The sequence below is a fragment of the Sus scrofa genome, chromosome 14 (genome assembly GCF_000003025.6).
Source record: "Sus scrofa isolate TJ Tabasco breed Duroc chromosome 14, Sscrofa11.1, whole genome shotgun sequence".
Taxonomy (NCBI): Eukaryota; Metazoa; Chordata; class Mammalia; order Artiodactyla; family Suidae; genus Sus; species Sus scrofa.
The window spans coordinates 71,261,260-71,278,712 of NC_010456.5; the positions used below are offsets into that span (position 1 = coordinate 71,261,260).

Consider the following 17,453-nt stretch of genomic DNA (forward strand, 5'->3'; position numbering starts at 1 on the left):
CCTACCTTTCTACTCACTAATACCATCCTAGTCCAAAGAAACCCTGTAACGATGGCTGAATACATTTCCTCTATTAGTTTTAAAAATCCAGTTTTTTTTTTAATCTGTGAGGTTGCTGGAACCAATCTTCCATGGACACTGAGAGACAACTGTACTTAAACTAAGGAGATGATGGAAATTAGACCACCTAGGCTGTCATCTGCAGTAGGAATCCTTAGTAACTTCTCAAACTATATAACTGAAATCTTCCATACTCTTGTTCTTTCAAGAAAAATATGTGGCTCACGTCCAATCATATAAAAACACTAACATACCAAACACAAAGAGAAAGGTGTTGGTTCCAAATAATGTAAAGAAGCTTCTATTCGTTAGACTGCTCAGATTAGGCATCTACTATTATCGTCTTCTCCGTGGGTTAATGGTTTTATAAAGCATTCACCAAACCAATACATTCTACAGAGAGCTACATGGCCAACCTGAAACAAGATAATTAATCCAAGTTCCAATGTTAGCCACCAATCAGTTGTGCCTGGCAGTTAGTATGGACCTTGGATAGCAGCAAAGCATAGCATTAGACAACAAAGGGATATAGAATACGATATGTAACAGAAGAAAGAAAAAAGACTGGCTGTTACGATAGTAAGTTTCTGGTTTTTTGTTTAAATATTCTTCATACCACACAAGGTTATAATGAAGTACAAAGTGGTATTACAACGCAAGCATCTTGGTAAAATAATGATTCATTTCAACAGGCCATCAAATAAAATGGCAAAAAAGACCCAATCTGTGCATTAGTATTTGATTGGCCTCAAACAGAAGATATTACTGTAAATAATTCTATACATAAGACTGGTTGACTTAAATTTGCAGATTCAATTTACAGCTGTTCACCAGTCATCTGCTGTTTTGACAAGTTACTTACCAACTTGTGCTGCCTTTTCTCCGTAAATTTATCCCCTAAGATGAGGATAATTCTTGCAAACTGTGTCACAAGCATTTTGAAAGGAACCATGAGTTATTGTGTAATGCTCTTGAAATTCCTCAGATGTAGGGTCCTACACAAAGTAAAGTATTATTATACATCTCTCTAACAGTAGTCATCTGTTTGCATTATGATTTTTTCCCTACCCTTGACACTGCAGTTCTTGGGCACTAACCTTTCTCAAAGTAAAGCGTCCAAAGCAAGCCTCCATTCCTGACCCAAGTAATTATTTTTTCAAGTCTTCATATCAGCCACATCTTTCTCTTCCTTAGAAAGTATTGTGAAAATCAGGAGTTATAAAACATAACGAGTTTCTCTGGTATTATATGCTTTGGTTCAATAAGAAATCTATGGGATAATTTGGCATTTTTAACCTACTGTTATGTGAATAATTTTATTTCCCACATTTATACATTTATTTTCCTACATTACTTTTAAAATTTTAACTATATTTTAAGGAGTTCATTTACAGATTTATGTTTTATGAACAGAGAGAGCAGGTCAGAAAATGAAGAAGCAGGAAAGGCAAGCAAATAATTACTGCTATATGACTAAAATGTTTTTATTCAAATGACCAACAAGAAATTAACACTTTGGGATACAGAAAGCAATCAATGCTCATAACTTTATACCTTCTGTAAAAGAGGTAAATATAAGCTAAAATAAATTTTACACTAGTCAAAACTTTATTACTTGCTTTGCTAATCAAGTTAGTCTTTGGTTTAAGAACAAAATACATAATTTGAATTTTTAGTTTGTGTTGATAAAACATGACATCTGAAACTAGAACTCTCAACCTTCTTATATGGTTCCTAAAACGTCTTCTCTTTGAGTTTATGCACAGGGAAGGGGCAGGGGAGAGATAATAAAACACAATGTCTTCATTATACAAACTTAGTTATAAAATAGTAATTTTTAAGAGATATTTTTAAACCCTTAGAATTACATTAAAAGAATGATGCAGACTAGTTTTCTTCTAGATGAATAAATATTCCTCTACCTTCAAAATATGGCAGGGAAAAACTCTGTGGGATAAACCACATGATTTATAGTAGTTTCTTGATATTTGCTTCTCTAGTGACTCTTAGTCTCTTAATCTCTTTTAACAACAATTTTCTCATCTGAAAAAGGAGGACCATAACACCTCCCCTAGCAGACTACAAGACTACTGTGAGGATTAAATGAGATACATAATCTATTTGAAAGAACTTTATACACCATAAAAAGCTATTAAAACAGTCTTTTTAAACAGAGCTGTATCACATTATTTGCAAATTATGGACATAATTTTAGCACTATTTCTAACACAAAAGAAATGGAAACAGATGTGTAAAACATATATTTAGGACCTTGGTCACCAAATTATACCTATGGCTATATGCACAGTGAGTATATGATCTTCTTAAGAAAAGTATACTTCCTAAATGTTATCTTAAAGGTTTCAGAAGTAAATTTGAAAGGATATATAAAAACAAAACTAAAAATTTACTTAGGTGGACTGGCCTAGCATTCTGAAGATTAAATACACTATTTACCTGTTAGCTATGAATTAGGGAAAAAATGGAGAGCCTCTAAATTTAAAAAAAAATTTTTTTTTAATTCTTATGAAGGAAAAATTCATACAGGAGAATGAAAGATATTCACTTCTTCTGGAAATAATTCAGAGCTCGTAGTGATACCAAGGGATGTACATATACAAGAGAACAGAGATGAACATGGGCATAACCTGTAGTCTTGGTATAGTAGAGGAAATCAGTGAAACCTTCCCATGTGGTTACTAAAACATACAGAAAGGAAACTTCTTCTGATAGGTCATAGGTCAAATCTATTTATTACACTTTAAGACTGAATCCTCTGGTATTTATTATCATGACTCATGAATAGCTTATCCTTAAGGAATAAGGTCATCTCTTTCTCTTTTACTGCTCAGAATATTTAGTATGCTTATAAATCAATCTCTGCAAGAAAACAATTCTTAGCTCTCTTCTTTGCTTTCTTTATGATACAAGTTTAAAGCTCTGATGAAGTGAATTATGTTTATTACATGGTCCTAAAATTCAACCAGATTCACTCAGTTACCAGAAGACTTTAAAATCAATTAAATAAGAATTCCTTGTCTTCTAATTCATTCTTCAAACTCACAAATTCAAAAAATGGTCAAGGAAGGAGTACATTTAAATCATTAAGGAATTACTCCAAATGGAAATAATTCTAATCAAAAATGTTAACAATTCTCCAATCACCTTCAATCAAAATTGAAGTTAAAAAGTGAAGTCCCTATCAGAGCAGCTACCTCCTTTTGAAATGTTACTTTCTCCTACCTCTATAATTAGGTACATTTCAATACATCATTGAACCTGGACTTCTGGTAATAAAAAGTTTGCCACAGGATGAGGATCCTCCTTCCATAAAACTAAGCTACTTCAGCTCCAAATTTATATTCTAGCTATTTAAGTGATCGATGATTGAATTAAATTCGACTTCATTTTCTCCCAGAAATCTTTAATTCTATCCCACAATGGCATTTTCCATTTTTTAAACTTCCTAGTTTCAAAATATATTCCATATCATATCAAATTTCAATTCTTTCTAATTATTTCATTTATGTAAGCCTTAATACCCAACCCAGGCTCTACATTTTTCAAAGACAAAATTTACACCTTTCATTTTTCTATCCCATAGACTGTGATGTACTCTGGATAATTAGGCAATCCTGAAGAGTTATCAAAAATTTAGGTAAACCCACCCTCCCAATTTTTTATTGCCAAATAATGCTTCCAGAATGAATCAAGAGTGATATAAATGTCACAATGCGATCACCACAATGTCAGCATGACCATGAAGAAGCCTCTTCTGGCTAGTTAAGCTTCTCAGAACCTCATCTATAGAGTTGAAAGCTGTTCCGGGCACTATAATCATTATACTATTCGTGCACAGTGTCTACCACCTTGTCCTAGACACAGAACAGGTGTTTAAATAACATTTTAAAAAGTTAAACTCTTAGTAAATTTCAGTAACTATACTGGCAATTTCCACGTGCTAGATTTATATTTTCTACTTGCTCTGTAGCCTCTCAGAAATTACTAAAGCAATACAGAGATATGTTCAGTTATTTCTGTGGGGCTTGTTAAGTATAAGAATGGTAAGAGCCCCAATATCATGAAAATCTCAACCTGAGGCAGCATTCCAAGCTAAGCAAAAAAGGTAAAGAATTCATCTGCCTCTGATGCAATAATAACAAATACATATCGATAAATTACCATTCATGTCTAACAACATGACAACCTCAAAGCCTAAGATTATGAAAATCTGGTAAGAATCCATAAAATACTCTTTCTGGCATAGAGTACAAGAAAGCTACCATTTACTTTGAGTTTTGCAATAATTAAGCTACTGTATTAAGCATCACTACCATTTATCCAAAAAAATTAAATTACAAATTAAAATAGAAGAAAAGAGATTAAAACCCTAGCAACAAAGAAAAGATGAAAACCATACAGCTTTTACAAGTTAGAAAAGTGAGACTTGCCATGGTGGTGAGATGGTATGAAAAATGAGTAACATGCCTTAATTTAATAGCTTAATATTTTATATATATATTAACCTCTCAAAAGTAGACTAACAGTAAAAACCACATAAATAATGATGTGGTAAAGAAAAGTATCTGCTGTAGAAAATACTTAGGTGCCATTGCTGTTAAAGTTAAAAGAAACTAAATCAGCATAGCTAGTCGTATCTGAATTTATCATCTTAGGAATTAACTTTAGTTAACACTGAAAGCGAAATTCACAGAAACAGTATTTTCTAAGTGTGGTAATATCTGATTTTAAAATATGTATATCCAGGAAAACAGAATTTAAGATGTGACCAGATTCCTCAAATTTCTCATTACCCTATAAATTATTTTATTTATTTTGCTTTTTAGGGCCGCACGTGTAGCATATGGAAGTTCCCAGGCTAGGGGTCGAATCAGAGCTACAGCTGCCGGCCTACGCCACAGCCACGGCAATGCAGGATCTGAGCTGCATCTGAGACCTACACCACAGTTCACGGCAAAGCCAGATCCTTAACCCACTGAGCAAGGCCAGGGATTGTAAGGACCAGTCGGGTTTGTTACCACTGAGCCACAACTGGAACTCCTGCTATAAATTATTTTAAATTTGGCTTATATGGTTACTACATAATCAGGACATCTCATAGACACAAACTTTAAGAGCTAATGTTATTACTTGAAAGTAGGAGACTAGGGGAATAAAAGATATTTCAAACTAAATAAAATCATGTATTTAAAAAACAATAGGGAGAACACAAGAAAAATGAGAATATATTTTAGGCAAGTAAATGAAAGTAGAAAAAGCTTGCATCTTATTTTTCCTTTCTGATGTATAGAAAACAACACGGTAAATTACACATTTAAAACCTGCCCAGGGTGGCTGAACAGTAATTACAAAAGAGAACCTACATACTGTAGATTCTATACCTATATACTCGGCCCCAAAGAAGATTTATACACTGTTCAGCAGGTGGTTTTCTCTGTTTTACATCACCTTAATTGTTCTGAAACCACTTAAAAGTCTGTAATAGCAGTTGTTAAAAGAAACCACAAAATAATTAAAGTACTTAGAAGCATGCAAATGTAAAGGACATATTTAAACTCTAGTCTGCTTTTAAACCATGACATGGGTTTAGGACTAGAGAAACTTTTTGACATTTCAAACTTAAATGATGTAATTATTAGCAATAGCAAACAAAAATTTTTCAACTTACCTGGTTTCTTTCTGGATTTTTCATGACCTAGCTGTCCTAGATCATTACATCCACATGTGTACACTGTTCCATCATCCAGAACAAATACTGTATGTCTGAGTCCACATCCTACATCTCGAACCTTTTTATTTATAAAAAAGTCACTTTTTCTGGGCTCTAGTACGATTTCTTCATCAATTCCACCCAAGCCTAGCTGTCCAAAAGATGCATTTCCCCAGCACAACATGTTTGTAATTCTCTTGGTCTTCCAGTTTCAATAAAAACTCCCTTCTGAAACACTGGCAAGTTGGAGGTATCCCTATGTCTGAGAAGACAGAAAAAAGTTAACATGACTTCAAAGAAAATATAATGTATAATTGCTCTTTCAAGTGCTAGGCTACAATAATTACTATGCAGTAAACATGAAGTCTATAATGTGCTACATAAGTACCATTCAGTTTCAAAAACCAATCAGTTGTAAATCTTAAAAGTATATCATATAGAAATGTTTAGGAAAATACATCACTCCCCACGATTCTTTGCAAAGTTTAAAATATTAACTAAATATGACTTTCTGTTTTCTTATGATATACTAACCTAATTGAAATATTAAGAACTCCAATGAAATTAACCTTTTCTCTTTGAATAGTTTCAGTCAGCGCAAGAAATGACATTTATCCACTGCCCCCCCCAAATCAGATATATACTCAGTGAAAACCTTGCAATAGCATACATAAACCTTTGTAATCTCCCTCAAGTCACAGAATAATTAGACCTTCTAATACCTACCTCCACACTAACCAAAAATTGAAGTTCTTATTTGTACTAGAAAAATTAAACCAATAATGGAAACTTTAAATTTCCCACAACTTAAATGACTCTTCCAACTATTCATACTAATAGACCCCAGGGAAAACTATGATTCTCTAGTCAAGCTCTGATCTTAAAAGAAAATCACCTCCAAAGGTCACACTTTACAAATCAATGTTAACACTCCGACTCACTACTAATTTAATTTTAAAACTAAACCAATATACCTAATTATAATACAAAAGAAAGTATGCAGTTTAAAAATCAAGGTTTCCTCCCCCCCAAAAAATCCAGTATTTTCTATTACGAGTGGTAACCGTGACTGAAAAATATTTCCCTGGGGCAATGAATATCTATCTATACCTCTGAGATAATTATTCGAAGATGGGGAAAAAAAAAAAAAACTGCAAACAACTCTGGCACTACCGATATTTCAAGAATAGGAATGGGGGCTGGGTCACTGATTGGTGGCGAAATCTGTAGAACTTTCCAGTACACTGACTATTTCTTCGCTTATAAAGACATGGGTAACAAAGAATTCACTTCATCTAAAACTACACAGATTTTTAGACACATCGTGTTACTAAATAACACAATTACAGGAAGTCAGCCTTATTCTTGCTGTAGTTACCCACATTCCTTACAGAGAACCTAAGTTTCAAAACCCAACTTTCCTACGCTAGGGCTAGCAAGTGCTGATGCTGTCTCATTCCATGAACCATCCATTAGGAAAACTTTAATTTCATTCTTTTGGGGCATCAGAACTCGATAGTTCCAGAGAGTTCTACACTGTCTTCTACACTGTTTTTATTTATTTTATTAGTTTTTTTTAAGACAGGAAAATAATCCCCGATTCCGGCACGAGGTTTAACCATCTCTTTCCTTTAAAAAGTCAGAGGGTATGGGAAAGGTGTCCTCTCGCCAGCAACAGGTAGGAGAATGAGAAGCAGTTTCTTCCCACCATTCCTTGAACGTGCACTCAGATCGGCTCAGGGAGACCGGGGGAGAAAAATCATCTGCACACACCCAACCTCGCGGGCCGACCAGTCATCCACGGCAGCCGCCCTCCCGCCAGCTCGCAGCAGCCCCAGAGGCCAGCGGATGAGGCTCGGCACCTCGGCGGCCCTCGGTCCCCGAGAGGCCCTTCCCCAGGGAGGTGCGACATTCCAACTCCCGGGCCAGGGGCCCCCGACGCTGCCCCAGTCCCCCACCCCCAACCCCGAGGAAACGCTGAGAAAGCACCCTGCGCCAGGCCGGCCTGTATCCGCCCAGCCCGGCCTCCCCCCTCCCTAACGCCGTCACACGCCCCCGAACCCACCGGGGCAACGACTCACCCGGCCCCTCAAGGCAAGGGAAGCCCAGGGCGACGGGGGGCGGCGCCTTCCCCGAGAGCAAGGCAGCGCGGCAGCTGAGGCAGGTCTCCAGCTCCCGGGCTCTCTTCCTTCAGCCAGTGGCGGCGAACACCAGAGCTCCTCCGGCGTCAGTGAAGCTGTTCCGCTGCTCCCCTCCCCGGCGCCTGTGAAACTTTACCGGGCTCCTCAGAGAAAAGCAGCCGCCACCGCTGTCCAGTCCAGAGACAGCCGTCGGCGACCCGGATAGAGCGGGAGGGGAAGGACAGAAGCCGAGTGGGGCGGAGAGCGTAGGGGTGGGGAGAGTTGAGGAAAAGACAGGGGAGGAGAATGGAGAAGGGGAGGTGGTAACGCGAGGGAGGGGGAGGGGTTGGCCGGAAGTGAACCTCGGAGCACGCGCGTGAGCCCACCCACTTCACGGCCCGGGCGCCTGCGCCGGAATTCTCCCAGGGCAAACCAAGCCGGACGCTTGCGCAGTATGCCGCTTTGCCTTTGCTCAAGAGGAAGTCCCCGAATACAGAAGCTGAAGTTTGCACGTCAAACCGGGTGTTTGGTGTGACTTATAAAAGCGTTTCAGCGTGCACAGGAATCTTTTAGTGAAGGAAATCTCTTCGTTTTTTGGCTAAGTTTCCTTTTCGTATATTGGTTCCAGTCTTTCTTTTTATTCCATTATCCAAGGAGAATTTGAAGTAGCATCACAGACATCACAAATACGGATACAAAGGCTGGCGAAGTCTCTTATGTCATCCCTTAGCCTCAGCTGGAGCTAATCTGGGTTGTGCCAGATGTATTCAGGGCAATGATGGAACCTTCTGGCGTTAAGGTTCCTGATAAAGTGAAGGCTGCCATAATTTTCTGCACTCACCCTGGGAGATAAACTTATAATGAAGGGCCTCCTTCATTCAGGGAAAATTAAATAACGTGTATGGCTAGAGCCCTGCCTTATAAAAGCGAAATCCAGATTTCCTAGACCAGTTAAGGAAGAAAACTTGAAACAAGGCACTCCTGAAATTTTGTTAGACTTCTAGTACCTCATCTTAGAGTGGATGTTGAGAACCTAGAAATAATTCCACAGTAAGCCATGTTTCTTTATCTCAGTGAAAATTATATTTCAGGTTGGGAAGTGTCTCTCTGCTGGAATATGTATGTGTATTAGTTTCTTGAGGCTGTCATAACAAAATACTGTAAATACCACGAATTCAGTAGCTTGAAACAATAGGAATTTATTGTCTCACACTTACGGAGGTCAGAAGTCTGAACTCAAGGTGGCAGCAGGATTGGGTCTCTCTTAGGGTCGCAGGCAGAGAATCTTGCCCATACATCTCTCCTAGCTTCTGGTGGTTGCTGACAAACCTTGGCATTCTTTGTCTTGTAGATACACCACCACTCTAATCCCTGCCTCCATGTCCACATGGTGTTCTTCCTTGTGTTTCTATGTCCCAATTTTCCTCTTATAAGGATACCAGTCATTGGATTAGGGCCCACCCTAATCCATTGTGACCTCTTTTTACCCAGATTGCATCTGCAAAGACCTTATTCCCAAATAAGGTCACATTCTTAGGTACTGGAGGCTAGGACTTTAACTCTGGAAAACCCAGTACAATGCACAACCTAATTTCTTACAGAAATAAGAGTAAAATTATAAGATACTTGAGCAAAGGAAGCATAATTTCAACATTAGGAGTGGTGGTGATGCCCATGAAACATACTGAATTCTTATTTTGATAGCTTCATTGTCCTCATAGGCCTTTTGTTGTCTTTTAACTATCATGCCTTGATGCCTCAGAATGTATCATTAAAGGGGAAGTTATGGGATTTGGGATCTTTAAGATATGTACTTGATGCTGCAACAAATGACACCAAAATATGAGCAGGAACATAATAAAACTATTTTTTGTATCTTTTTCACATTCAAAGTGGGTGTTCCTAATGATTGAAAACTGATGTTCTTAAAACTTTTGTCTGGGAGGTGCCACATATCACATCTGCACACATAATATTAGCAACAAGTACATACCTATATGCAAGGGGACTAGGAAACATAATCCCTGTCTGAGTTCCCAGGTATCACTTTAAACCGTAGAAGAGAGCATGAATTAGTGGACAGCTATCTCTGCCACACAGATGCATCTCTTTCTAGAATTATTTTATGTAGGTTTTGATAAATAATATTCTAATTTTCTAGAAAAGCAGTTAACCTTGAAATTAGATTAAGTTGTACACAAATAAGCCACAAATTTTACATTTGTCTTGTCATACTATATGAATAACTTGGGAATTTATAGATACTCATTCTCTGGAATAAGATATTTTATTTAGAATATTCTAAAATACAGGTCTTGCGTATAAAAAGTGAAATGGAATTTTCTATATGTTACTTTTAACCTTATAAATCTATGAAACTATGATGTAAGATCTTAGAAAGTAGCCTATAATTACCTTTAAAGTGAGACAAGCATAGGAGCAGAAGGTTATTAGGATAATGTGAATTTGTTGTATAAAAGCAGCATGAGTAATTGATGATGAGTATCGGCTTGTGGTGCTGGTTTGTTTGGATTCAGAGCCTGAGCCTGCAGGCCACTATCCTTCTATCCTCTCAAAGACACCTACAGGCATTTACTAATAGTCTGTTTTACAGAAAATAACTCCTCAGTCACAATTTCTATAAGTGGGCGAAGTTAATAATCCATATCTCACTTCATTGTGAAGATTTAATAACATGTACAGTGCCTTGAATAAAGCCAGTGGTTTGTAAATGTTACCTTTTAGTATTACTAATATCATCTCTCCTAAACTACAAGTAGTAAGAGACCATTTGGGAAAGCATTCCATATCACCAATAACGATATAATTTTTTTTTGGCCCACCCCTGCAGCATATGGAAATTCCCAGTCTAGGGGTCAAATCAGAGCTGTACCTGCCGGCCTACACCACAGCCACAGCAACATGGGATCCGAGCTGGTCTGTGACCTCCACCATAGCTCATGGCAACGCCAGATCCTTAACCCACTGAGTGAGGCCAGGGATCAAACCTGCATGCGCTAGTCGGGTTCATAACCCACAGAGCCACAACAGGAACTCCAATATAATTTTAATTTAGAACAAAAATAAAATTGTTTTACTTTTTGTGTTATTTTCATTTTTTAAAAATGCTCAGACTGTTGAGAGACCACTAAAATAGGTATTCATTTTGTCCCCCTCTTCCCCATGCTCCCTTTCATCAGCCATATTGCTTGTGCTGTACCCCTCCTGACATCCTTCATTCAAATCTCTGCTCATGTCATCTCTCCAGACTTCCCCGACCAACCTATCCAAAAAACTACCCCTCACGCTCTATAATTTTATTCTACTTTATTTTCTCTTGTATCTGTTATTATTATTACCACCTGATGTTTATTGTATTATACACAAATGTATAATATACTTATTATATTACATATGTCATATATGGATAAATTTAAATAATTATGTGCCATCTATAAGTATATAGTATATAGGTAGATATATAAACGTTTATCTCTTTCACTGGAAAGAAGACTCCATAAAGGCAGGAGTTTTTCCTCAGTGCTCTATTCCTTAATACCTTGATCAGTTCCCGGCATATAGCATGTGCTCAGAAATTATTTATTGAATTAATTAATTCATGATGCTGACAATATTGTAAATTATCACAACATTTTTATAAATAAATTTGGTGATATGTTTCAAGTGTCAGTAAATTTCACTTAACAATAGTTCCAAATCATAGCAATATTTATCGTGAGACATTGCACTAAACCACTTACCTACATTATATCATTTCTGGACTCTGTTCTAAAGAAATAAGGAAACAGAAGGATCACTTAACAAATCTTTATTAAGCACCTATTGTGTACCACTCTCCCAATTCTAGTACATGAGAGAAATAAAAACAAAGAGGCAGGCAAATAAAAATGTGAACATAGATGTTTATTGTCATGTTATTTCTAATAACAAAAATTAAAACCAACATACGTTCCAACAAAGGGGAAATGAAATGTATAGCAAAGTTAGTCCTTTTATTGTTAACTTTGAAAGAACAAGATTGTACTGTCCAAAAGTATTTGTCACCTATTGCAACCATGTTGTAGATTCCACCTTGAGTGGAGAACAGGAAAAGCCTCCCCTAGTCATTTTTCACATTCTTGCTTTCCAAGATTAGGGCTGTCAATCAAACAGTTGCATGGTCACATTTTCTTCTATTCCTCTCTGAGTTCCTCCCTGCACTTTTAATCCCCTGTCTTATGATCGCCATGGTCATCCTTTCTCTTTGGCCTTTGACCTAGTATTATGGCTTCAACTCAGAATATACACACGGCAGTCAGATCTTTTACAAGATTCTTCCACAAATCTTCACTGAACACCTACTCTGTGCTGCCCTCCCAGTTCTAGTCATAGAGATAGGAAAAAACAAGTAGACACACAAACAAAAGTATTTTGATTTGTAGTAAATGATAAGGAAATAAAGAAGGAATAAAGATGGAGAATAATAAATTCCTTGAAAAAGAATGGACAGTGAAGACTTCAGTGGAGGAGCTGCTATTAAAACTGAAAACAAAGAAAAGGATCAAGCCCTGTGAAGGTGGGGTCGAGAAGATGTTCTAGACGGAGGGAGAAAAGCAAAGAAGCCCTTAAGGCAGCAAAGAACTTGGCATTTTCCAGGCAGTGAAAGAAAATTAGTGTAGATGGAGAACAGGGTTACAGGATCTGTTTGGTGGTAGGCAGTCAGAGTCTGGATCAAGTAGGGTGCATTAAGGAGTTTATTCTAAGTACTGCTCAGGGGTTTTAAGAGAGGAGAGGAGGGCAATGATTATATGTATTAAGAAAAAGGTTACTATGAGACACCAACATCAAATGCTTTCACTGACATGTGGAATGTGAAAAAAGGACAGAATGAACTTCTTTGCAGAACAGATACTGACTTACAGACTTTGAAAAATCTATGGTCTCCAAAGGAGACAGTTTGGGGGGTGGGGGATGTGCTGGGGTTGTGGGTTGGAAATCCTATAAAATTGGATTGTGATGATCATTGTACAACTATAAATGTAATACATTCATTGAGTAATAAAAAAAAAAAGATTACTTTTGCTGCTTAACTGGACAGGATTGCTGAATTACAAGAGGGTGAACATTTGGAGTTCCCGTCATCACTCTGGAAACAAATCTGACTAGCATCCACGAGGACGCAGGTTTGAGGCCTGGGTGGGTTAAGGATCTGGCGTTGCCATGAGCTGTGGTGTAGGTCACAGATGCTTCTTGGATCTGGAGTTGCTGTGGCTGTGGTGTAGATTCCTAGCCTAGAAATCTCCATAGGCCACGGGTGCAGCCTTAAAAAGACAAAAAACAAAACAACAAAAAAGGGTGAACACTGATAAATTTAGATTGTTTAGGAGGCTTTTGCAACAATCCAAGTGGGAGGGAATAGCAGTGGGGAATAAGGTAGTTGTGTTGGAGAGAAAGAGAAGAAGGTAGATTTAAAACATACTTTGGGAATAGGATTAACAGAGTTGTGCCAGATAGTGTGTAGGGGATCAGAAAATGGGAGGAGTGCTGGGCTGCTGATGGTTTTCTGACTTGAGCACATGTACCAAGATGATGATGGCTGGTGAGTAAGAGGGAGAAGGACAGGCTTAAAGTAGGAAAAATGAAGTGGTCTGTTTTGGCCTTAAGTTTGAAAAATCAAGAGTATATTTCTCTATTAGTTTGGTAGAGCTGCCATAACAAAAAACAAACAAACAAAAAAAACCACTACAGACTGAGTGGCTTGAACAAGGGAGACTGATTTTCTCACAGTTCTGGAGGCTAGAAGTCAAGACATCAAGATGGTGGCAGGTTTGGTTTCTTTTGAGGCTTCTCTCCTTGACCTACAAATGGCTACCTTCTCCCTGGGTATTCACAGGGCCATTCTTCCTTCTGTGTTTTCTCTCTGTCCTAGACTTTTCTTCTTATAGGGACACCAGACGAAATGGGTTAGGGCCCACTCATTTTAGTTTTGCCTTAATTACATTTATTTTATTTTGTTATGGCCATATGCACAGCATATAGAAGTTCTGGGCCAGAGATTGAATTTGAGCTGCAGCAATCCCAGATCATTTAACCCAATGTGCTGGGCCGGGGATCAAACCCACACCTCCATGGGGACCTAAGCCACTGCAGTTGGATTGTTAACCCACTGTGCCACAGTGGGAACTCCCTTAATTATCTTTTTAAAGCCCCATCTTCAAATACAGTCATAAGCTGAGGCACTAGAGGTTAGGACATCCGCATAAGAATTGGGGTAGTGGGGGACACAATTCAGCTCAAACAATTTTTTTCTTACTTTTGAATTTCATTGTAAAAAGTCCTTTTCCTAGCCCTAGTATGTATGGGCCTAGCCCAGAAGTGAGTGAGATATGAGAAAGAATGCTCTTCAGCCACATAAAAGAGAAAGCACAGAAGATTTGCCCTTCATTTTAATAGATGCAACCAAAACTATTTTATTGATAATATGTTATAATACATGGCACTTAACCAACAACATAAAAACAATTTATTATAGAATCCTTCTCAACTTTCTTTTTTTTGCTTTTGTAAGTCTTCTCAACTTTCATTATTTTATGCCAATGTCCTTTCCTGCTCTAAATTTACATTCTGACTCCAATTTCCTTCTCAGTCTCCCAATGTGACAGAGTAGTAATGATCATATTATGAATACCTGAAACATTTTTAAATGCTTCTTTTTATATCTCTCTGTAATTTCTTTGTGCTTGTTTTCCATCCCCTAATCACAGGAATTCAGCTGGCATTCAAACAGGCATAAGCCTGAAAAATAATCACATGTAATGTGGCCGTTGACCAGTATGTGGGGATGTGTTCATGCCTTTGAAATTATAGGGTGATTATTCCAGTTACTACACTTTCTAAGCAGAGAAAGTGCTCAAAATGACTGTGGTTTGGGGGGACTTTTTTGGGGGGGAGTGCCAGGGCTTGTGGCCATTAAAAAATTGTTTTTAAAAACAAACTGTTGACTGTATGATGAACTATATTTTATTTTTATTTTTTGTCTTTTTAGCTATTTCTTGGGCCGCTCCTGCGGCATATGGAGGTTCCCAGGCTAGGGGTCGAATCGGAGGTGTAGCCACCGGCCTACACCAGAGCCACAGCAACGCGGGATCCAAGCTATGTCTGCAGCTCACGGCAACGCCGGATCGTTAACTCACTGAGCAAGGGCAGGGAACGAACCTGCAACCTCATGGTTCCTAGTCGGATTCGTTAACCACTACGCCACGACGGGAACTCCTTTTTTTTTTTTTTTTTTTTTTTTGAACTATACTTTAAAATTAATTTTATCTCATAGCAATCATAAGATGAAAATTGCATGAGTTCTAATTATCATGAGTATTACCAAAGAAATATAGTATGAAGTGTGGGATCTATACTCATATGAATCTTTCAAGTTTATGTGTTTTTCTTTTAAAGAGAACAATTAAAATAGCAATTTTAGGAGGAGGAATCTCGGAGTTCCCATCTTGGTGCAGTGGAAATGAATCCATCTTACTCAATTATCGCTTCAGGTTCAATACCTGGCCTCGCTCAGTGGGTTAAAGATCCGCTGTTGCCGTGAGCTGTGGTGTAGGTCACAGATGAGGCTTGGATCTGGCGCTGCTGTGGCTCTGGTGTAGGCCGGCAGCAACAGCTCTGATTGGACCTCTAGCCTGGGGACCTCCATACGTTGTAGGTGAGGCCCTAAAAAGACAAAAGACAGAAAAAAAAAAAAAAAAAAGGAGGAGGAATCTCAACTATTGGAGCTTAATAATCAAACCTTTGGGTAGCAAATCGAGCTATTTTGTTGCTACTGATTCTAAAGTGTCTTATAAAGACATTCCAAGTTCAGGAGTTCTCTTGTGGCACAGCAGGTTAAGGATCTGGCGATGTCATTGCATTGGCTTGGATCACTGCTGTGATGCAGGTTTGATCTCTGGCCTAGGAACTTCCATATGCTGCTGGCATGGCCAAAAAATATTAAAAAAAAAAAAAAAAAAAAAAAAAGATGGAGTTCTCACTGTGGTTCAGTGGTTAACAAACCCGACTGGTATCCATGAGGACATGGACTCGATCCCTGGCCTCGCTCAGTGGATTAAAGATTCAGCATTGCCGTGAGCTGTGGTGTAGGCTGCAGTTGCAGCTCAGATCCAGCGTTGCTGTGCCACAGGTCAGCAGCTACAGCTCCGACTCGATCCCTACCTAGCCTGGGAACCTCCATATGCCGTAGACGTGGCCCTAAATAGACCAAAAAAAAAAAAAAAAAAAAAAAGAATCCAACTGCAGTGACTCAGGTCAACTGCAGAGGTGCTGGTTGAATCTCCAGGTCCACACAGTAGGTTAAAGGATCCGGTGTTGCCGGCAGTTGCAGCTTAGATTCAATCCCTGGCCTAGGAACTCCCATAAGCCTCAGGTTCAGCCATAAAATAAATTAATAAATAGACATATTTGAGGTTTGAATGTTTAATTTAGCTGTCAGAAATATGAAATCTGGAAAGTTTACTTGATTTTGTCCTTTGTGCTAGGTCCTATACCAAAGAAAATCAGCAATATAACCCTCATCAAGTCAAAGGGTGAGATTATACACACACAAACACACACACATGCACACACATACATACACACATGTACACACACACACACAAACATATATATATATTTTTTCCTTTTGGTTGTGCCCATGGCATTCGGAAGTTGCCAGGCCAGGGATCGAGCCTGCACCACAGCAGCGACCCAAGCCACTATAGTGACAATGCCAAATATGCTGCACCACCAGGGACCTCCAAGATATATACATGTTTTCTAAGTGGCATGCCTCACTGTCCTCAAATAGGAACAGGAGTAAAACTAATTGTAACTACAGGTTTTGGTCAAATTAACCATACAACTTCTTTGAGTAGAAATTAACCACAGCAAAATAAATAAATAAATAACCACAACATAATTATCTTCATATTGAATCCTCGATTAATAGCTTTCAAAGTAATGGTATAAAAGAAACAGGCTTGCTATGCGTCTTACTCAATTATCACTTTTTTTCTTTAGGGCCACATCCAAGACACATGGAAGTTCCCAGGCTAGGGGTCGAATGGGAGATACAGCTTCCAGCCTACACCACAGCCACATCGATGCAGGATCCAAGCTGCATCTGCGACCCACACCACAGCTCACGGCAATGCCGGATCCCGGACTCACTGAGTGAGGCCAGGGATGAAACCTGCATCCTCATGGATACTAGTCAGATTAGTTTCCCCTGTGCCACATTAGGAACTTCTCAGATTCTTTATTTTTCTTTTTTAGCCACACCCATAGCATATGGAAATTGCCGAGCCAGGAATCGAATCCAAGCCACAACTGTGGACAGTGCCACAGCTGTGGCAACCCCAAATCCTTAACCCACTGCTCTGGGCTGAGGATCAGACCCACACCACCAGAGACAAGACAACCCGCTATGATACAGCAAGAACTCCTCAGATTCTTAATTAAGCATTAAAAATCATATGAAATTGGAAAGAACCTAAATGTCT

At 38.5% G+C, this 17,453-nt stretch overlaps 1 protein-coding gene across 9 annotated transcripts in view; it reads right to left on the reverse strand.

Annotated features, from left to right (window-relative positions):
- The window catches only part of HERC4 (HECT and RLD domain containing E3 ubiquitin protein ligase 4), a 143,418-nt gene extending 135,160 nt beyond the window's left edge, over positions 1–8,258 (reverse strand). For 3 of the 9 annotated variants that reach the window (XR_002338528.1, XR_002338529.1, XM_021072874.1), the window contains exons 1-2: positions 7,873–8,258; positions 5,750–6,053 (exon numbers count right to left, since the gene is read on the reverse strand). Coding sequence is in view for 5 of the 9 variants with exons in the window: in XM_021072874.1 (XP_020928533.1) it covers positions 5,750–5,975 (226 nt within the window). In the remaining 4 variants the exon portion in view is untranslated. Of the gene's footprint in view, positions 1–922; positions 1,056–5,749; positions 6,054–7,856 lie in introns of all 9 variants that reach the window. The other 6 variants (XM_021072873.1, XM_021072875.1, XM_021072871.1 and 3 more) reach the window with 4 other exon arrangements.